The sequence below is a fragment of the Bubalus bubalis genome, chromosome 5 (genome assembly GCF_019923935.1).
Source record: "Bubalus bubalis isolate 160015118507 breed Murrah chromosome 5, NDDB_SH_1, whole genome shotgun sequence".
Lineage (NCBI taxonomy): Eukaryota > Metazoa > Chordata > Mammalia > Artiodactyla > Bovidae > Bubalus > Bubalus bubalis.
In genome coordinates, this window is record NC_059161.1 from 86,685,866 (window position 1) to 86,708,867 (window position 23,002).

The following is a 23,002-nucleotide window of genomic DNA, read 5'->3' on the forward strand; positions in this document are numbered from 1 at the left end:
TCCCAACCCCAGGGGTCGAACACAGGTCTCCCACCTTGCAGGAGTATATCCGGCATTAAGAACCATGGAGAAGTCCAGCTCCTTAGCATTCCAGTGGAAGCTCCGCATGTAATGATTTCATCCCAGAGAGAGCCCCCCATCTCTCCCTATCTCCCATCACTTGCCCTGATCGTATGGGGTTACTTGTATCTTACTACTGCCATGAAAATTCTTTTTTAATCTTTTACTTCTTTGATTCTCTCTTCTGCTTTATAATTAATATGTCTTCAATAACTGTAATGATTTAATAATTTTATTTTAATATACTTTTTCTTAAGATGCCAGTATTCTAGTCATTTTAGGATTCATAGGTATTAAGTTTATTTCACTTTAAGAGAGATAGAGCCTTAATGTAAAATATTTTAGAACTCCCAAGTAAGTGAAAATTGAAAGCTTCTCTTCCAAAAGTAGCCACAGGTAATGATTTTATGTTTTCTTATTTTGAGTGGTGTTTTATGATAAATATTCTTTAGCTATAGCAATTTGTAAATATATGTATTGTGACTTACTGTATCAGAAAGTATACATCTACCTCATCTTCTTCATATGAATATACCATAATTTATTTTTAGTCTTTTTCTTATTCATGAATGTTGAGCTGATTCCAGGTTTTTGTCATAAACTGCATGCTAATTATTTTTTTTGTACAGTTCTGCTAGGCAGATTTATAGAAGTAATTTTGGTTTCAAAGGTACACACATTTTTAGTTTTGTTGGACAAATTACTTTCCAAAAAACACTTCACCAGTTGATACACTCTACCAATTTTATTGCAATGCTTATTTCTACACCTCACTCATTTAAAAAAAAATACTGCTGATAAGATGGATAAAAAATAGTAATTCATTTTAATTTACATTTTCCCTTTTTTTCCACGTCTTTCCTCCCTTCCTTCACTTCTTTAATCATGTCTTTTTCCCCTTGTTCTTTCTTTTAATAAATATTTTGGAGTGCTTAGTAGGTATCAGGCCATGTACTAGATTCAGATGAAAAAATACACACACATTCACACGGAGAGATAATACATATATAAACAGTTGTATTCTTCTGTGACTTGTCTTTGGAGAGGATGGGTTTGTGTCATGCAGCTTACCGTTGCTGCTGTGTGCTTACACTCTTGTTTTCTCCACGTCCCCCGTGACCCCTGCATTCTCCAGTTTGTGATGGGTGGTACATTGCTGATGGAATAGCTCAGTTGGCCTCATCTTGTCATCTGTGAAACAGTCTCTTACTCTTATACCCTGTCTTCATTCCCTAGCAGTTTTATTCATCTTCTGACATTTCCTAGCTAATTATTCGTATTTCTGGTATTACCACTTTGTTCAGTCTGTCTTGTATTTTTCCTAGTTGTTCATGTATTAGGTTCCTCAAGATTATGGGCCTTCCTAGTGGTTCAGATGGTCAAGAATCTGCCTGTAATGCAGGAGACCTGGATTTGATCCCTGGGTTGGGAAGATCCCCTGGAGAAGGGAATGATTACGCACTCCAATATTCTTGCCTGGAAAATTCCATGGATAGAGGAGCCTGGCGGGCTACAGTCCATGGGGTCGCAAGGAGTCAGACACAACTGAGCAACTAACACTTTGATACTCTAGATTAGCCTTTAGTTATGTTTTTTAACGCCATGTTTCTAACTAGAAGCCATTGGACCTAAGCTGGATGAGGAGCTATTCTTGGGCAAATGGTCCTTATTCAGGGTCCCTGAAATTATTTAAATGGCTTCCCACTTTGTATATAGCTTGGTCTGACCACAGATTCAATGGAGGCATGAGAAAAGTAATTCATAAGTTGTATAATATTAGGCCCCTTTGGATAAAAAATTAATCCACATTCTACTGGGAATTGATATAAGATTTCCAGAAGACAGAAGGGAGTTTATTTCAGTCCATTATACTATGGGGATGTAGTTTAAAGGAAATATTACAGGAACAATGTTAATGTATTTCTAATTAGAAGGAAGCTGTCTTCCTTATTTGAATATTATCAATACTTTTCACAGTAGCATTTGAAACATTTTAGTTCTCAGTGTTCTTTGCATTGAATTTGCACAGCATAACCCCTTCTATATATTTTATTACTTTTGATTCTCACTGTTTTGACACTTGCTAGGTGCAGTTGGCAGTTGTGGTAGACAGAGCATATATTAATGTTTCCACCTTATAGCTAAAAGTATTGAATCCCAAAATAATCAAAGGGTGTGCTTCAGGCCATGCCCACTAGTCTGTAATTGGCCATTAAGATGAAAGCTTGGACCTTCTGACTTCTCATCCAATATTCTTCCCTTTTCAAATGGATAAATTTCTTGGAATTGGATTTTGTATGTATGATAATCTCCTCTGGGCTTCTCTGGTGGCTCAGACAGTAAAGAATCTGCCTGTAAATTAGGATAAATGAATTCGATCCCTGGGTTGGGAAGATCCCCTGGAGAAGGGAATAGCAACCCACTCTAGTATTCTTGCCTGCAGAATTCTGTGGATAGAGGAGCCTGGCAGGCTAAAGTCCATGGGGTCGCAAAGAGTAGGCAATGACTGAGCAACTAACAGCACCACCACCATAATCTCCCCTAGCATTGTAAGAACATTATGAAACTTAATTGAATCTCTGTTATTTCCATTGGGAGGACAGTATCCTACATGCCTAACACATGGCTCTTATCGCTCACAGACTCCTTGCAGAATTTTGTGTTGATCAGTGTTTTATTTTTCAGACATTTTTTTTTCCTTTTTCTTCAGGATCCTAGAAAACTGCTCTTCACAACTGGTAAGTTGTTATCACTGCAGCTTCTATACCATGTTTATATATATGCCAAAATACAGCCTGGGAAATGTTCATGTCAAACAACTGGTCAAGCATAAGGTTTCAGTGAAACCAAAGGTTAAGGGCAAACCATCAGGGTTCAAAGGAATGAAGAGTAAAATTAAGCACAATGTATTTGCTTTTCATGTATTCTTTCTATGGAAATTACATAATACTAGCGGAGAAGGCAATGGCACCCCACTCCAGTACTCTTGCCTGGAAAATCCCATGGACAGAGGAGCCTGGTAGGCTGCAGTCCATTGGGTTGCTAAGAGTTCGAAATGACTGAGCAACTTCACTTTCACTTTTCACTTTCCTGCATTGGAGAAGGAAATGGCAACCCACTCCAGTGTTCTTGCCTGGAGAATCCCAGGGACGGGGGAGCCTGGTGGGCTGCCCTCAGTGGGGTCGCACAGAGTCGGACACGACTGGAGCGACTTAGCAGCAGCAGCAGCAGCGGCTTAGGAGCGCCTGCCATGTGCCCGCTGTTAGGACAAGTACTAATGGAGAATACAGAGGGAACAGGTTTCTGTTTTTGAAGTTTTGGAGAAAAAACACCAAGCACTCTGAGTATCAGTGTAGTTCTTAATATTTAGTAATTTAGTAGGATATTTTCTGATCCTAAAACCTATAAGGAAGAGGAGAAACAGTCACTAAAGTAAGTTATTTTTCTTGAAATGTGTCTCTGTTCTCATTTTTAATTTATTTTCCCTTCTTAAACATGTTGTCCATAAAATCTCAGTCTAGACTATTAATCTGTTAAAGTGCATTTGAACATCTCAAAATTTGGCCCTGATGTTAGTACAGTTCTAACTATTTTTTCTCTTTCTCAATCTTACATTTATAATAATGAAAAGGAGACTGTATTTGGGGGACTTTGGGCACCTGTTTCAGAGACACAATGATTGTGTATGGGAGATGGTCTGTCATAAAATCTTGTCTGTACTAACTTATTAAGGATCAGAATTTCATACAGGACTGAGACATGGCTCTGTCAAATGCATTGTTTCTTCTTTGAATCAGTCTTATGATGAAAAATAATAATAATTCAAGTGTTTTCCCCCCTCATGTCACAGCTACATATTTATAATATATTTTTTCTGCCTATAGATTATGATATTTGCCATTTGCAAAGTACATATTTCACAGTTTTCTCCTTAGGAACACAATTTAGTTTTGTTTACAACTTTGCTCATTGAAAACATGTTTTTATTAAAGCCTTAAGAATTGGATGAGAACAGAAGGGAGGAAAGGCAGAAAAATAAAACCTTATGTATGAATGAATGTATTTTTTGGTTCATATGGATTAATTTAAGAGAAATAAATAAGAACTTTGTTTTAATTTTCTTTTACTGGATAGAATATAGTTGAAGCCTTAGAAATGCTTTAAAAAGTTTAGTTTATAAAAGTGTAAAAAGATCTCATATGACAAAGATATTACATTAAGAAACTTAGTAAAGTTAATGCTTATAAGTAGGTGATCTCTCCCTCTGCATGAAACACCGTCATCCTGTGTTCTTTCCCAGAAGTTCCTATGAGTGTGTTGGGCCAAGTAGAGTAATATTATACTTAAAAACACAAATTCCTGGTTTCAGCATAGAGAGAGACCAAATTGGGACCTGGCAATGTGTTTTATTAACCTTTTCAGTACTGTTTTATCTTTACTGAGCATCTGATTATACTCCTGAGCAGAACTTCTCACCACTACCTCCTTGTTACCTCCTCTCTTACTCTCTTTTCTTCACCTGTTCAACTCTCACTCATCCTTTACATGTCAGTTGACATACCCCATTATGCACAGATTTCTCCCTCATTCCACTAAGTAGAGCTGATCCGTTCTTGGCCTGGGACCCTAAAGATACATGGTAAATACGATGAATAGTTGGTTTCCTTCCATATACTGTAGAATAATTTATTACCTACATATATGGTGTTTTCCACTGGAAATCAGTTTCTTCACAGTGGAACAGGGCCACTCGCAGAGGATGGAGAGAAAACATTTTGTGGAATTTCTGTCAATACAAGCAGCTTGAATTGCCCCAGATCAGCATGTCAGTATCACTTTGGTGGCCCAGTTCCATAAAGTTTGATGAAAGAAATACTATACTTTTCATCAGGAGCCATTTATTTCCCAGGAACACAGACCCAGTCCCCCTAAATATGATGCTAAAGCTCCTCTATGGTATTTTGACTCACTAAATAAATGTTAAAAACATTCCAATTAAGAACTTATAGAATAAATTTAATAGATTGAATTATTCAAACACTTAAAAATGCATGCTACATATCTCCAAATTTGGTAGTACTTTGTATGATGAGGATAAAACACCAAGTATCCAATTTCAATTAGAAAAACCCTCATAAACAAACACAGTCATGTCTCCAATTATCTTGGTAAAAACAGGATGATGAATACAAGATGGTATATTTCTGACTACATCTGGGTAGGGATGAAAATGATCTTTCATTTCATCTATAAATGGCAGTGTAGTGCAATCATTCATTTTATGGGCTACTAATTAACCTAATATGCATAGGTCAAAAACAATAAGAGTAAATGTAATAAGCATTTTTTTCCTAAGAAAACAGGTATAGATTTTGCTTTATAATTTGAAGACTGAGAGAGTTCACAATGTACTTCATTTTGTTAAGTGACTTTGCCCAGTGAACTCAGACTAGCCCAATACTTTCTAACCTGTGCTTCCTCACTCTTGGGATATGTGTGCTAATAGAGGCTAATTTATTGGGACTTGGCTGAGCTGTTATCCAAGGCTAGGTTAGGATGCCCTTTGATGTACCTCAAAAATACTCAGTTTGGCTCTCTTTCAGCACTTAATACCCTATGTTGCAATTGCCAGCTTATCCTTTCTCCCACACTGGACTGAGATTTATTTTAGAGCGTGATTCATTTTTACTCTAGCACTTGACAGTACAATACAGATGCCCAGAAAGTAGTCCCTGAATGGATAAAAGTCATCTTCTTGGCCTTTTTTAAAGGGAGCATAATTGCTTTATAATGCTGTGTTAGTTTCTGGAAAGGGTGTGGAGAGAGGGAACCCTCTTGTACTGCTGGTGGAATGTAAATCAGCCACAGTGGTGGCTCAGATGGTAAGGAATCTGCCTGCAGTGCGGGAGACCTGGGTTCGATCCCTGGGTTGGGAAGATCCCCTGGAGGAGGGCATGGCTACCCACTTCAGTATTCTTGCCTGGAGAATTCCATGGACAGAGGAGCCTGGTGGACTGCAGTCCATGGAGCCTTCAAAGAGTCAGAAACAACTGAGAGACTAACACTTTCATGAAGAACAGTGTGGAGGTTCCTTAAAAACTAAAACTAGAACTATCATATGACCCGGCAATCCCACTACTGGGCATGGTGGTGGTGGTGGTTTAGTTGCTAAGTCATGTCCAACTCTTGCGACCCCATGGACTGTAGCCTGCCAGGCTCCTCTGTCCATGGGGATTCTTTAGGCAAGAATACTGGAGTGGGTTGCCAGTTCCTTCTCCAGGGGATCTTCCCGATCCAGGAATTGAACCCAAGTCTCCTGCATTGCAGGCCAGATTCTTTACCAACTGAGCTATGAGGGAAGCCCACTACTAGGTATAGACCATGAGTAAACCATAATTCAAAAAGACGCATGAGGGGAAGAATGTACTGCTGCTGCTGCATTGTTTCAGTTGTGTCCGACTCTGTGCGACCCCAGAGACAGCAGCCCACCAGGCTCCGCTGTCCCTGGGATTCTCCAGGCAAGAACACTGGAGTGGGTTTCCATTTCCTTCTCCAATGCATGAAAGTGAAAGTGAAGTCGCTCAGTCGTGCCCGACTCTTAGCGACCCCATGGACTGTAGCCCACCAGGCTCCTCAGTCCATGGGATTTTCCAGGCAAGAGTACTGGAGTGGGGTGCCATTGCCTTCTCCGGAAAAATGTACACCTATGGTTAATTCATGTTGATGTATGACAGAAATCAAACCAATTTTGTAAACCAAACAATCAATTAAATAAGTAAATAAATATTAAAAAAGACATATGTACCCCAGTGTTCATTGCAGCACTATTTATAATAGCCAGCACAGGGAAGTAACCTAAATGTTACATATGAATGGATAAAGAAGATGTAGTATATAATATTGGAGAAGGCAGTGGCACCCCACTCCAGTACTCCTGCCTGGAAAATCCCATGGACGGAGGAGCCTGGTAGGCTGCAGTCCATGGGGTCGCTAAGAGTCGGACACGACTGAGCGACTTCACTTTGACTTTTCACTTTCATGCATTGGAGAAGGAAATGGCAACCCACTCCAGTGTTCTTGCCTGGAGAATCCCAGGGACAGGGGAGCCTGGTGGGCTGTCGTCTTTGGGGTCGCACAGAGTCGGACACGACTGAAGCGACTTAGCAGCAGCAGCAGCAGTATATATTATATACAATGGAATATTACTCAGCCTTAAAAATGAACGAAATTGGGTCATTTGTAGAAAAATCATCTGTTTTTAAACTCTTCTACCTGTTACAGAGATATTCTCTGCAACATTCCAGATAATTGGTTGTCCAGTCTCTGTTTAATTGCAGTGACAGAAAATCTTAGTCTTTTTTAAACTGAAGTATAGTTAATTTTCAGTGTTGTTGTTAGTTTCAAGTGTGTAGCAAAGTGATTCAGTTATACATGCATATATGTGTGGTGTGTATATGGATATATATATTTTTTCAGATTCTTTTCCATTATAGGTTATTACAAGATATTGATAATAGTTCCCTGTGCTATGCAGTATGTCATTGCTGTTTACCAATTTTATATATTGTAATGTACATATATTAATCCCTAAATCCTAATTTATCTCTCCCACTCTCTCCTCTTTGGTTTTTAAGTTACTCATCCCACCATTTTTTTGGACCACTGTGACTGTAATTTTTTTTCTTCTCGTTGCTAATTATAAGTCAGTTTTTCTTCTTCATTGCTATGAAGTCATTAACTTTATAAATTGCAAACTCCGGAATTTTTGTACTTCTGGGAGAGAGAAAGGAAAAATGAATTCTTTTGAAAAGAAAAATAACTTCATAAATCTGAAAGAATATTAAAAAGCATTGAATTGATTCTCCTTAGTTTACAGATGAGATTCAGTGAGATTGGGATTTGGGTTAAGGGACAGTAACAGGGCTATAATTCCAGGATATACACATATGCCCTAGGTTATTTGAGGCTTCTATTTCATCTTGATTTCAAATGGCTGAGGTCAACTATTTCACCCTGAGTCTTTCTAATATGTTCTCCATGATCTGCTCTAAAAGGAATGCTCGAGTTCAGTGTTTGGGGAATATCTGTTCAAATTTAAACTGGTTTCTTGACTTTAGTACCTCTCAGAAAATTTACATTAATGTGCCCTGTGATTCTTCAAGGAATAGTGAGAGCATTTTTACTGGAAATTAATTCCTAAAAGAATTGATGTTCAAATAATACCCTTTGGAACTTATACCTCTATTTTAAACATGCTCCATTTTTTCAGGTGTCTTGATGAAGTGATTTGCAGATATTCTAAAACTAATTTCGGCACGTTCAGGACTATATACAGGAAACCTTGTATGTAGACACAGTAGACATTCATGAAGCCTCAGTGAAATTACTTAAAAGGCCTCTCCAACCACAAATTTCACATTATAGAGCCTGGGATTCTGTCATTTATTTATTCATTTGGGCAGATATGGATTTTTTAAATTACTTGGAGCCAGAGAGAGGGACCTTCTCTCTTTTTTGTTCTTTAACTTTGAGTTATAACTGAAGTACTCTAAATTATACATATGTAAAGTATGTTATTTGATCACTTTTGACATATGTATATACATAAGAAACCATGATCAAAATCAAGATAACAAATATGTCCATCATTCTAAAAATGTTTTGTGCTTTTTTGTAATGCAGCCTGCTCTCTACCCCTCCTAGTTATGGATCTTCCTTCTACCACTAAAGAATGCTTTGAATTTTCTAGAATGTTGTATAAAAGAAATCATAGAGCTTATATTCTTTCAGGTTTTTTTTTTTTTTTTTTTTTTTTTTTTTGGGTGGGGAGTCTGGTTTTTTCAGTCAGGCTAATAATTTTGTGGTTCATAGGTATATGTCATTTTTTAAAACTGCTGATTAATTTTTCAGGCCCAGTAAATAATTATCCATCCATCTGTTGATGGAGATTTAAATTGTTTATGGGCCTTGAGTATTAAAGTGGTTAATGAATATTTTTGAACAAGTTTGGGGTGGCTATGTTTGTGTTTTCGGGGGATAAGTATTTGGAAGAGGAAAGGCTTGGTCATTTTGTAGGCCTGCTGTTCTTTTTAAAGTGAAAAGTGAAAGTGAAGTCGCTCAGTCGTGTCCTACTCTTTGCGACCCCGTGGACTGTAGACTACCAGGCTCCTCAGTCCATGGAATTTTCCAGGCAAGAGTACTGGAGTGGGGTGCCAAATCCTCCTGTGTGAGCTAGTGTACTTATCTTGCTCTTCTATTACCCCGAGGAAGTAAAGCAATGGGAGAGACAATAGCAGAGGGAGTGCCCTATGAAAGAATTTAGAGGGGAGATGATTTGGATTGGGGCATTAGGGAAAGGCAAGTTTTGTTAGGCTTCCAAATCTGTGTACTGGGAAGAGTGAAAAGGAGGGTGTACTCAAGTATTAAGTTCCATAGACCGACTCCCTTATTTCTCATGTGGCCCTTTTCAAGTGGAAACTTGTTTCTACTGCATTGGAATTTCCAATATTATTTTCCAACCATTCTATACCCTCTGTGACCCTAATGATGCATATCAGTATTGCCCTGGTGTCATCCCCAGCTTGTTTGCTTCTGCTGATGGCTCTCACTCCCTGATGGGCCTTCTGTTGCATAGGTGCTTCCTTGTCAAGAAGAAGAGTAGGGAGGTGTCTATACTTTTGGAGGCAGAAGTGTTTTAGTACCTTTTCTAGAAAGATTTGAGATGGACTTTCTTAGCTAGGTCATTTAGTACTTACTGTTGTTCATGTGATTGTAAGAGTAGATAAAGGTAACATAGACTATTTTATTTGATAGCAATAAGATAATAAGAAATGAGACTATTGTGATTTTTCGCTCTTTGATATAGCATATCACCTATTCATTTTGGATGTCCTCTAATGAGCTAACACTAGGCTTGTAGCAATCTATTACGCCAGTATCAATTTTATAAAATGACATGTTTGCACGCTTTCTTTTTAAGAACAAGTTAATGTAATATTAACTTGTTATGTAATATCAGAAACACTGATTTTAAAATATTTTCCATTCTAAGGGGAATTATGTCTGAGAGTATTCTTAAAAAATCAGCACTGTAACTTTTTTCTTCACATTCACCATGTTTTGTTCTACACTTGAAGTTGTGGTTTTTAGAACGATTCAGGTTTTGCTTATTTTTTCTGGAAATTTTTTCTCGATAGTGAAGTCCAAAAGAAATTATTTGACATTGACTCTGCTGGAGAAAACCAAAGCACTTAGGATGTTGGATGTCAGCTGTGTCCTGTTGCATTACTCATTGATGTTTGCTGTAGTTATGTTCCTGTCAAAGAGTGCATGTAGTCACCATTCTGATCGGAATATTTGAAAATACCAAAAGGGACTTTTCTGTGAAAAGTGGAAAAGATTCTACTTTGCCTTAAGTACCTTGAAACTAATGCTAATTCAAAAAAAAAAAAAAAAAAACCCAACAGGTTTTTTTGACAGAGAACATGCAAGGAGATAGATGATTTAAATTAGGCTTCCCACAGAGCAGCCTAGTACTTTGAATTTTAAGGTAATAATTTTTTGTACTTTTTTTCTCAGTATGACTTAAGTTAAAATGTACTTATGTATATTTTTATAGTTCCCGGCCTGACAGGGGTCTGCATGGTACTGGTACTATTCTTGATGTTTACAGCTTCAACATATGCGATACGGTGAGTGTCAGAGCCATTATTTTGATGTTTCTTGGTCAGACTATTTAGATTTCCTTCAGATTATCTTCATTTTCATATGTATAAAATGTCTTGATTAACCCAAATGCTTAGTCAATGCAGTATTCTGGTTCCTGTGTAACTAAGAGGGAACGAGAGACATTTCTATATATAATTTCCTGTTTTGGAAAAATCTTTCAGTCAAATATTCTGAGTGATAAGGAATTGTGTATGGGGATGTTTCAAGTAAATATTCCCAAGTGGAATAAAAGGAAGATGTGGCTTAACTAAACATTAAAAAAAATACGCCTCAATAACTTAGAATAGGGCATTACTATGATGTACACCTGAAACTAATATAATATTATAAGAAAACTATACTTTAATTAATAAAAACAGAATAGGACTTACTTGCAAAAATGACCAAGGCCTTGAACTAAGCAATAGTGGGTAGAAAGCCCTGAAGAGGACTTTGCCATATGTGAGAACCTGCTAAGTAATAAAGCTGCCAGTACAAGCTTGTGAGGAAAGGAAGGCTTAAGTGATGAAATTCTAGCTCCATGACAAAGTTACCTGTGAAAAATTGCACCGCTGAAGATTTGCAGGAAACTTTAAGTTATATTTATCAGTGCTCATAATGGACAAGGGGAAATATAGGAAGTATTTAGCTATCTAAAAATCTGAAAACTGAAACTCCTGAATGCCAATATACATTATAAAAATTAAAAAGTAAGCATGTTCCTGGGAGCATTATTACACTCACATGGAACTATGCATGCACGTTAAGCTGCTTCAGTCGTGTGTGACTCTGTGAGCCTGTGGACTGTTGCTCACCAGGCTGCTCTTCCATTCTTCATGTGAGAATACTAGAGTGGGTTGCCATGCCCTCCTCCAGGGGATCTTCCTCACCCAAGGATCAAGCCTGTGTCTCTTCTGTCTCCAGCATTGACAGGCAGGTGCTTTACCAGGAGTGCCTCCTGGAAGGCCCTTCTATGGAGCTAGTACATTCTTAAATTTGAATAGTACTTACAACAGTTGAGAAATATGCTGTAGAAATGGGTAATTTCTATAAATAGGTAAGTCACAGAAGAATTGAAAGCAAGTAACACAAATGAAATAATACCCAATTCCAAGATACTGGAGATGGATATAGTTGAGTCTGGGTCTGGGGAGACAGGCACTCCTACACTGTGATTGGGTTCTTAATTGATAACCATGTTTTATAGAGCAATGAGTGGTGTATATAAAGAAACCTTACAAACCGTGTGTCTTTTGACGTAATTCTGCTTCTAGAAATTTAGATTAAAAAAGATCAGATCTATGCAAGAAGGTGCATGTTATAAGGGTGTTACTGCTCTTGTCTGTGGTGGCAGTCTGTGACTGAAGTAAATGTGACTGTATTGGTTTTTGCCTAAACTGGGGGTTCTAAAAGGCTTCAGGGGTTGTTATCAGAATCGTCTAAGCTTTTATCAGATAGCTTCCCTGAACATCCACTCAGATATATGAAATAAGTAACTGATAGTCTTTTTACTTCTTTCGAACATTTATAGGTTGTGTTTGTTGTACCCCTCCCTTTTTAGAATCTTGGTCCTCCCCCAGGCCAGTAACACAAGATATTAAAGTTATATACTGTCTAGAAAAATCATATAAAATTTTGATGAGCATTTATTTAATTTATCTCCATCTGAATTTCCTTTGAACTACTCTCAAAATACATATTAGGATAGAAACATTAGTTGTTTTTAAATTGAGAATATTGATAAAGGCAGCAGTAGTAAATTAGCAGACTGTTGCCTGCTCCTTAGCCTTACATCATAATAATTTAAAAATAAACACCTGATTTTAATTTTTTCCAGTATCTTTATTTGAAATACAAAGAATCTTCAAGATAATAAAGTGTTGCTTATAATTTTTGTCGGTTTTCTGCAATGGTATGCTAATATGTTGATATTAATAGATAAGTCTCAGATGAACTCATGTTTCAACTTTCAATAGTGACATGTATTTGAAAGGATGCATGCTTGTTTTATTGAGATGGAGTAGGAAGTGAAATTGAAATTAAGTTATTTGTTTTTTTCAGAGTTTCTAACTATGACATCTTCTGGTATACTCATAATCTCTTCTTTGTCTTCTACATGTTGCTGATGTTACATGTATCAGGGTAAGTTTAATAACTTTTAAAAATCACATGTGCTTAAAAATGGGGTAATGACAGATGAGTCTATAGAAATTTTCATAGGAAATGGCAAAATTGTTTGGTTACTGGAATTGAGGGTAGTGTCAAGAGTGGGATGAATTACTCTATTTTGGACATAGCATGTTTTAATGAAACTAGCCTAAAAGTATATTAAAATGGAAAGACAAAATTACTTCTCCCACAATGTTGTAGATTTTAAAGCCTTCTATGATTATATCTTTTTTGTAATTTTTTAAAAAATTTTTAATTGGAGGGAATATATGTATACTATTATAGTTATATCTTGATAAACTTTAAAAGAAAATGAGCAGGAAGTGAAGAGCTTCAATATATTTAATGTTTGAATTTTCAGGAATTCCTTATGTCTTGCTGCTGCAGTTTGTAACAATGGAGTTACCAGGTTTTAGTTTAAGAAGTCCTAGGGGCACTAGTATTTGCAGAGAAAGCCAAGGATTTACAAGGACCAAAGGAAAGCATCTGTGAAAAACACCAGAAAATCAGAGGGAAAAACAATAGCTTCCAAGTTGTTACAAAAAATATACCCCCAAATTCTGTGAAACGTTATGTGGACCCAAGCAGTATACTCAAATGTATGGTGCTTAAAATAATTCGTTATGTTAGAGGATGTAAATAATATACTTTTTGTGTATGTTCATGTCTGTATGATTACCACAGTGGACCTGTGGTTTTAACACTCACACTAATATGACACAGTAGGCTATTGTTCGGCACCAGGTTCACTTGGTTTAGTAGAAGGATACAGGACCGGAAACAGAATGTCAGCCGGATAATGCCAGATGCTTCTTCAGTGGGAGTCCCTCTAGATGTTCAGGAACCATATTCCACCTTCTCTCCATTACCTCCTATGTAGTAACTCAGTTTTAAGGTGAGATTGTATGGGTAGTTAAGGACCACTTTGCCTTGGGGAAGGCTCAAGCTCCACAGGAATCAATCTCTTGATAACGATCCAGCTTTCCTAAAGGGATGATCTCAGTTGCTAGAACACACTGCATCAGGAAGCTGAATCAGCATCCTCCTCGTCCAGATGTGTTCCATCCGCAACAAACAATGCTGACCGGTAACACAGCTGCCACTCCTTGTTTGTCTTAACCCGGAATGTTTCCAGGGAGGCAGTATGTGGAGAAAAGTTCAGGCCTGCTGTTAATTTTTTCTTCAGAATGTTTTATAATATACTTTCTCAGTACAGTAAATCTTATCCATAATGGTATACTTATCTCAAGCTGCATGTTCAAAATGTTTTTCCTCCAATTTTGGAGGCCGCTGGTTTAGATATCAGCATTTTATGGACCTCTGTCCCCCATGTCCTGGTTTAGTTTGTTCTGTATCATGGTTCTAGAACATATAATTGTAGAGCATTAGACCCATGGACGGAGGAGCCTGGTAGGCTGCAGTCCATGGGTCACAAAGAGTCGGACACGACTGAGCGACTTCACTTTCATTTTTCACTTTCATGCATTGGAGAAGGAAATGGCAACCCACTCCAGTGTTCTTGCCTGGAGAATCCCAGGGACGGGGGAGCCTGGTGGGCTGCCATCTGTGGGGTCGCACAGAGTTGGACACGACTGAAGCGACTTAGCAGCAGCAGCAGTAGCAGACATATGGCTGGGCTTCTCTGGTGGCTCAGATGGTAAAGAATCTGCCTGCAGTGCAGGAGAGCTGGGTTTGATCACTGGGTTGGGAAGATCCCCTGGAGAAGGGGATGGCAACCCACTCCAGCATTCTTGCCTGGAGAATCCCATAGATAGTGGAGTTGGCAGGCTACAGTCCATGGGGTCACAAAGAGTGGGACACAACTGAGAACTAAAACACACACACACACACACACAGATATCTGGCCACACATGATCCTGACTTCCAGCGAGCCAACGGCTGCCACACGGGGAAGAGGGCCACAGTCAGTGGATCCTCTGGGTTCTGTTCTTTTCCCTTGTGGGGCTAGCGTATTCTGTAGCACCAAGAAGGCCCTTGGTAGAGAAAATCTGCTTTATATTCTGTTCTTTAAATGGCTTGTTTGGTTGTCCAGGGCTATTATCATAAAAGTGGACTATGACTAAACGTATGTGCTACTAATGGTAATACTAATTTAAAATATTTGCATAATGTTTACTATATGCCAAGCATAAATTCAAAATGATTTAGATGCTTTGTACTATTAAAGGATTATAGTTCTATAAGGATAAACAATACTATTAAACACCCTTTACATAAGAAAATAGGTTTAGGGAGAGTACATAACTTGCTAAAATTTGCTTAACTGATGTATTCTGCTTTCAGATCCAGGCATTCTGACTCAAAAACCCATAGTGTTTTATTGTTTGTTGTTTTTTTTTTTTTTTTAGAGAGTTCAATGCTTCTAAAAATTTGGTTTTAAGTTTTTTTCCCAAACTTATTCATTTTTAATTGAAGGAAAATTGCTTCCCAATATTGTGTTGGCCTCTGCCATTCATCAACATGAGTCAGCCATAGGAATACATGTGTCCCCTCTGTCTTGAACCTCCCTCCAGCCTCTCACCCCTTCCCACCCCTCTAGGGTGTAACAGAGTCCTGGTTTGAGTTCCCTGAGTCATACAGCACATTCCCATCGGTTATCTATTTTACACATGGCAGTGTACATGCTTCCATGTTACTCTCTCCATTCGTCCCCCCACCTCCATCCCCTCACCACCGTAAGCCTGTTCTCTATGTCTGCATCTCCATTGTTGCCCTGCAAATAGGTTCATAAGTACCATCTTTCTAGATTCCATATATATGTTTTTCTCTTTCTAACTTACTTCAGTCTATATAATGGGGAACGCCTTTGAGTCAGTTCTAATGATGTGGATGAACATAGAGCCTATTATACAGGGTCTTAAGTTTTTATTTTTAAAGCTTAATATCTTGATTTACCTGGGCTTGCTATCTCTAGCTATAACAAATTAGAGAAAAATGTAATAACTTGCTGGTAAAGTTAGTTATGCATATTTTTGCCTTTAAGCTGTACTAAATTAAAATTCTGAAGAGATCTGTTTCTTTGTATTTCAAATAGAGTCACTTTTCGAAGGTTCAAGCGTTTACATAGACTTCTGAAATTTAGAGAGTAATGAGTTCTGTCTCCATTATGGGGGGAAATACAATATATATTTAAATCTTGATTTTACTTTTGTGGAAGAGGGATCATAAACAGAAAGTAGCTTTAATTTATATAAAGAAATAACCAAATACATCTAAAGAATGACTTATATATTCAATCTTTTATACCAACTGGATTAATAGTTCTTTGCATATTATAGATAAAAATGAAGAAAACAATTATTCTAATACTGAAGTGTGTCATGCAACAAATATACAATACTCTAAGCATTCTGTAGTATACATATTTTATGAAGTTTAATTTTTAATTGAGAATAATTGACAAATAAAATAGAATATATTTAAAATGTACAAGCAAATTAATACATCTATCACATTACACAGTTACCTCTTTTTCTGGCATGAACACTTGAGATTTACTCTCTTAGCAAATTTCAAGTATACAATATGGTATTATTAACTGTAGTCACTGTGCTATAACTCAAATCTGTAGAATTTACTCATCTTCTAACTAAAAGTTTGTAATTCTGTGAAGTTTAATTTTTAATAAAGCTACATAGATTATGCTTCTGGTATGGGGAAAAAACTACTACTGATAAATCTTACAGCTTTTTCAAAATGGAACATTTCTCAAAATGTTCTTTCTTATTGCAAAAGATCTATCTATGAGTAAATGTATTGAAGCTATTATTTGTTCCATTGTTGAAGACTTAGATATATTTTTATTTATAAAATGCTTTGTTAATTTTACTCTCTAGCTTTTGGTTATACAACTAAAGTACAGCTATTCAAAACAAGCTTCTTGAATTTATACTGAAGTTTCTGGTAGAGTATGCTTTAGATTTGAACAGAAACTCACTATTTGTTGGTCATGTGCTTTTTCTCCATCAATATGTTTAGTAAAATAATAGGGTATAGAAGAACAATGTAATATATAAGCTTTAGTCTCCAAGCATTGATTATTATTTTGAAATTAAAAAAAAATCAATGGAAAGTGCTAAAGGCAATTTTAAACTACATATTTTCCAAGTGTAAACATACTTTATTTTCCAGAATTCTAGTAGTGCAGAAAATTGAAGGATCAACATAGGCTAGAAATTGTAGGCAGTTTTTTAATTCAACAGCAAAGCTGTTTGAAATTGTTGACTTTTATAATAAGGAGGAGCAATTGGTTTATATAATTTTCTAAAGTCAATTTTATTTTTATAAAATCTCATTTTGAAGAAAGTTCAAAAGATGATTTTGACCAAGATTCTTTCAATCTCCCTACAACATATCTAAGTAAATTTCTAATTTTGAAAATGCCATTCTGTTTTTGGAAAGCTCTAATTTTTATGAAGTTGTTTCTTGTTTGAAATAGATTCCAGAGCCCACATTCTTAACTACTAAATCAAGCTGGCTATTGGCATGGCTTCCCTGTATCCCATTTAAAACTGGAAATTGAAATTAAATGTGGTGCTCCTGGGGTATGCAATCTATATTGGCTAAGTGGAAGTCTTAGCTTTGCTCAAAATATTACACGCAGTATTATTTAGGATCCAATTACCTTGATTGTTTGCTGTGTCTTAGTCGCTCAGTCGTGTCTGACTCCTTTGACCCCATGAACTGTAATCTGCCAGGCTCCTCTGTATGTGGAATTCTCCAGGCAAGAATACTGGAGTGGGTAGCTATTTCCTTCTCCAGGGGATCGTCCTGACCCAGGGATCGAACCTGGGTCTTCTGCACTGCAGGCAGATTCTTTACCAACTGAGCTACGAGGGAAGCCCAGTTAACTTGATTATGCATGCCTTTAGCTTAACCTAGTTTTTATTCTTTTTGCCTATGTATTAGATTTTTTTTCCATTAGTATTTATAAGCATTTCTATCGCCTGGCACCCCAAAAAAGAATATATCATATACACTAAACTCAATTATTGGAGAAGGAAATGGCAACCCACTCCAGTGTTCTTGCCTGGAGAATCCCAGGGACGGGGGAGCCTGGTGGGCTGCCGTCTATGGGGTCGCACAGAGTCGGACACGACTGAAGCGACTTAGCAGCAGCAGCAGCAGCAAACTCAAATTATTTTTCAGTGATTAAATGGATTTTTAAAATACATTATTTTTTCCCTAGGAGATCAGTGTGGCATGGCAATTAAGAGCTTACATCACTTACCAGCTGTAGGACCTTGCCAGATAATTTGTCCTTTCTTGTTTATCCATTACATGGGTTTAATAATGGAATATCCATATGATAGAGTTGTCTCATGGGTTTAAATAAGTGAGTGCAGCAATGTAGGTAGAATATAGATATACTGAATAAATGTTAGCAGGAAAACAATTATACTTGCACTAATATAAATAACTGTGTAAGGAAGAAACTCCACATTTATTTGGTTGAGCAATAATTTTTTTTTAATAAACACATTTTTTTTTTTCAAGAGCCCAGATTTTCCTATTAGCAAAGTAATCTGGTAAACGTGTAATGAAAATTGCTTAGCAGATCAGAGAATATTCCTTGAAAGGGCAACAATCTTTATAATGTTGTTAGACCTCAAAAGGGCAATAGATTTTAATGATAAAGGTTTATTTGAGGACTTTAAGACAAACCTTCTCCTAAGGAATTTTTTTCCTCATTTTTAATACACTTTTATAGGAGATTGTTATTTTTACACTGTATTTAAAGATATTTCAATTCAGAAGACATTTAGAAAAAATATTGAAAAGCCAAAAATGTTTCCTCTTTCCAGACATAAATGTAACTGGACGTTTCTTTCTTCATTTTCATTTGAAAAACTCATCAAGAGGAGAGCTATACTGCCATTCTCACTTACTGATAAAAGGGATATTGAAGGGAAAAGCAATTATGAATGTCACAGAGTCTCAGCCCAGAGCCTCACCGACTCCTTTGAAAGGCACACGGAGGGAACGCATTGTAAATGAGATTTGGCACCTTAGCCTCTCAATTTTAAGACAGCACTCCCACTGGCTTTAGCTCTAGGAAGTGTTGTGTGGGTGGTAATTGTATTTTACTTTTTATTTACATAAGAGGCGAAATATATTGTGAGAATTCTGGAAAAGAAAGGGGGAAGGTCCTCCTCAGATGTGTGGATGACAGTGAGAGCCAAATAATAGTAAATATTAATAACTGAGCTAGCTGGACTTTTCAGACCATATTTTATTATTATACATAAATGATACCTGAATTATTCTTTTAAACAGAGCTTTCTGCCATTTGGGACTACTTACTGGCATGAGTTCATTGTAGAGCATGATTTATATTCTGCTTAAATCATTTTTTCAGAAACTTGAAAAGGAATGGCTTTCTATGAGTGTGTTTCTAAAAACATTTATTCTTTAAGCCCAAGGAACACAGTGAGCGGCCTTTGTCAACAAGTACAGTGAACCAGAGGCATTGTCAGCTTCGTAAGAATTAAAAGTCAAGAAGTTAACCTGGAGCAGACAAACACTTATGAGATGAGGCTTATTGTGTTGGTTTATCTTTCTTCTACTATGCCCTCAGGAGAAGGAAATTAAGAATATACTGTTGAAGCTATTTATGAAACATAATGAAATGTTAGAAGTTGCTGGTTCCCAAGAATCTTCTCATTTAGAAGCACTTGTACTGAGGTCTCCTTTTACCCACTCTGGTGTGGAAGGAGGAGAGGCTTGTGGGATTTTCTTCCTGGGGAGAGGCACCTTCCCTTCTTAGAATGTCAGATGGAAATTTGGCAAAGCCACGTGAAAGGAAGGCCTGGAAGCTGTAGGTTAAGCCAAAAGTATTGGAGAAGGAAACGGCAACCCACTCCAGTGTTCTTGCCTAGAGAATCCCAGGGACGGGGGAGCCTGGTGGGCTGCCGTCTATGGGGTCGCACAGAGTCGGACACGACTGAAGTGACTTAGCAGCAGCAGCAGCACTACAGCATCACCTACTCAACAGACATGAATTTGAGCAAACTCTGGGAGATAGAGGACAGAGGAGCCTGGTGTGCTGCTGTCCACTGGGTTGCAGAGTTGGACACAACTTAGCGATTGAAAAACAGCAACAACAGGAGAATAATAATGGGCTTCCAGGTGGCGCTAGTGCTAAAGAATATCTCCCACTGCCAGTGTGGGAGATACAAGAGACACCGGTTCCATCCCTGGATTGGGAAGGTCCTTTGGAGTAGGAAATGGCAACCCGCTACAGCATTCCTGCCTGGGAAATCCCATGGACAGAGGAGCCTGGCGGACTACAGTCCGTAGGGTCACAAAGAGCCAGACATAACTGAGCACACGCAGACGCACGCATATAAAACCTTAGGTAAAAGGGAGAAAGGTGATAGCTGAAGTCGTAGTTGAACAGTAGAAAATCCCAGTGTTCTCTGCAGCCTACCTCCATTATGCATCTGTGAGTTAGAATACGAAAGAGAAAAGAAAATACAGCAGGGAGATATATCCTAGATGAATTGCAGTGTTTTTGAAAATAGGATTATTTCCTTTTTAAAAAGCTTTCTGTTTTGTGTGGCGGTGTAGCCGATTCACAATGTTGTGGTAGTTTCAGGGGCACAGCAAAGAGACTCAGCCGTACATATACATGTATCCATTCTCCTCCAAACACCTCTTCCATCCAGGCTGCCACATAGCACTGAGCAGAGTTCCATGTGCTATACAGTAGGTCCTTGTTGGTTAGGATAGGACTATTTCTTACTGATCTTTATCTGTGAAACTCCTTTCACAAGTCCTCATTCGCTCAGTATTTGCCGGATTACATGGAATTGTGTTAATTTGCCTTTATCTAGAAATGTGTTGTACTTCTAGGCCCTTACAAGTTTCTTCAAAGTATTGCAGACAACAATAAGAATAATCTGTGTATTTGTTTAAATGTCACTTGGCTTGCCATTCTGGACCTGTCACTTACATTTAGTGTTGTTTAGATAATAAGTTATTATGGCAACTAGAATATCAATTCATGTGCCAGAGGAATTAACTTTGAAGTCTTGACTATTTTGGTTGTATTGTAGACTGGCATATTTTTATTGGAGATTTTTGTGTGCCTCTGTGGCTAAAAATTCTTTGGATCATGGGAGAAAATTTTTCATCTCTTTGTCTTCCTTCACTTTTTGGTTTTTAATTTTTCACTTAAATATATAGTGTGAGTAAAATTCCTGAGAAAGTAAGTCTTTGTTATATACATCCAAAGTCCCCTTCCATAATATTTTTATGTTTTCCATATGTTAATAAATTTAATGTTCTATACAACTCTGACCTTTAGATATGTGTGTATTTTTCTCATTTCTAATTTCCTATTCATAGGATTTATTTTCATTCTTAGGTAAAAATGATTTTTTATGTAATAATTCCTAACTACAGTCTTATGATTTATTTACATTTGTTGATATTTTATCCTGAAAGCCAGGTAGGTGTGGGGATTGAGATTATGGGGTATTTTCTGTCATAAGGATGCCACATAAACAGATATATGTAAGTAATATATACAAGACATTTTCATGTACATAAATTGATTTTTACTGTGTGTGTGTGTGTGTGGCACGCTCAGTTGTGTCTGACTCTTTGCGACCCCTGAACTGTATCCTGCCAGGCTCCTCTGTCCATGGGATTCTCCAGACAAGAGTACTGGAGTGGGTTGCCATGCCCTTCCCCGGGGGATTTTCCTGACCGAGGGGTTAAACCCACATCTCCAACACTGGCAGGTGGATTCTTTACCACTGGGCCACCAGGGAAGCTCAATTTATACTACAAGCTATACTTATTAATGAATTTTTAATCTTCTAAACTGTGAGTTTACTTTCTCCCCATTTTGAGGATAGAAATCGTGAACTTCAGACTGAATACTTTCTCATGTAATTTTAACCTAGGTTTTTTTCCTGGGGCCTTATTTATAATAACAAATGGTTCTGGCTGGAGGTACAGGGTAAGAAGGTTGGGGAGGAAGGAGAAGGAACAAGGGCTTAATTTATTATAAGAAATGTTTCCAGTACATCAGTGTTTTTCTGAAATGTGGGAATAATCCTTTTATCCCATGCTGCCATTTTAGTAAAGCCTGAAAGCAGAGGAAATATTAACAAATATTAGATGCTAACATATTTTTTCCTTCCCAAGAGATCAAAGTCCTTTCCTTTATAAACCTGTTAAGTAGAGGATAACAGGTACTATCTCTCTTTCAGCTGAGGAAGCTTATTAGAATGACCTATTTTACTTGCACACTTAAGGAAGGTCTGAATCTCGGTCCTAGGTCCTTAGATTCCAAGGCTTTGTTTTGCCAGCCACACAGAGTCTGTGGCAGGATACCTAATTCCAGGGCTTACTACAAAATGAAAATGCAGGGCCCCTTGATAATAAATTGCTAAGCATTTGAAGATGATGGCGACAGAGCACTTAATCAATTACAATGTGTCTCTAAGAGTTGGAGAAGGCGATGGCACCCCACTCCAGTACTCTTGCCTAGAAAATCCCATGGACAGAGGAGCCTGGTAGGCTGCAGTCTATGGGGTCCCTAAGAGTCGGACATGACTGAGCGACTTCACTTTCACATTTCACTTTCATGCATTGCAGAAGGAAATGGCAACCCATTCCAGTGTTATTGCCTGGAGAATCCCAGGGATGGGGGAACCTGGTGGGCTGCCATCTATGGGGTCGCACAGAGTCCAACACGACTGAAGCGACTTACCAAGCAACAGCAGCCGCTCTCAGAGTAGGAGCCCTTGAGACCACACAGGTCATACATCCATTTTATTGCTCCAGTCAAGCTGAAGGATACAAATACATTCAGGCATCCAAAGCAGGAGCCCAGGAAAGAATGCAAAGGCAGGTTTCTAGCAAGAAGCTGGCTAGACCAGACAAAGTGAGGCTGAGAGTAGAAGCTTTGGTTGGGTGAATATCCAGACATTTACAGTTTCCCTGAGATGTACTGGGTCCTTAGCTTAGAAAAGCACTCTACCTTTAGAGGATACTGAGATAGGCTTGACTTTCTTGATGACTTAGGTTAGGA

At 37.8% G+C, this 23,002-nt stretch overlaps 1 protein-coding gene across 5 annotated transcripts in view; it reads left to right on the forward strand.

The window, feature by feature from the left end:
- NOX4 (NADPH oxidase 4) overlaps positions 1 to 23,002 on the forward strand; it is a 185,948-nt gene that overhangs the window by 47,514 nt on the left and 115,432 nt on the right. For all 5 annotated transcript variants that reach the window (XM_044943413.1, XM_044943414.1, XM_006075176.4 and 2 more), the window contains 3 exons: positions 2,771 to 2,798; positions 10,679 to 10,751; positions 12,829 to 12,909. In XM_044943413.1, the coding sequence (XP_044799348.1) occupies positions 2,771 to 2,798; positions 10,679 to 10,751; positions 12,829 to 12,909 (182 nt within the window). The remainder of the gene's footprint in view (positions 1 to 2,770; positions 2,799 to 10,678; positions 10,752 to 12,828; positions 12,910 to 23,002) is intronic.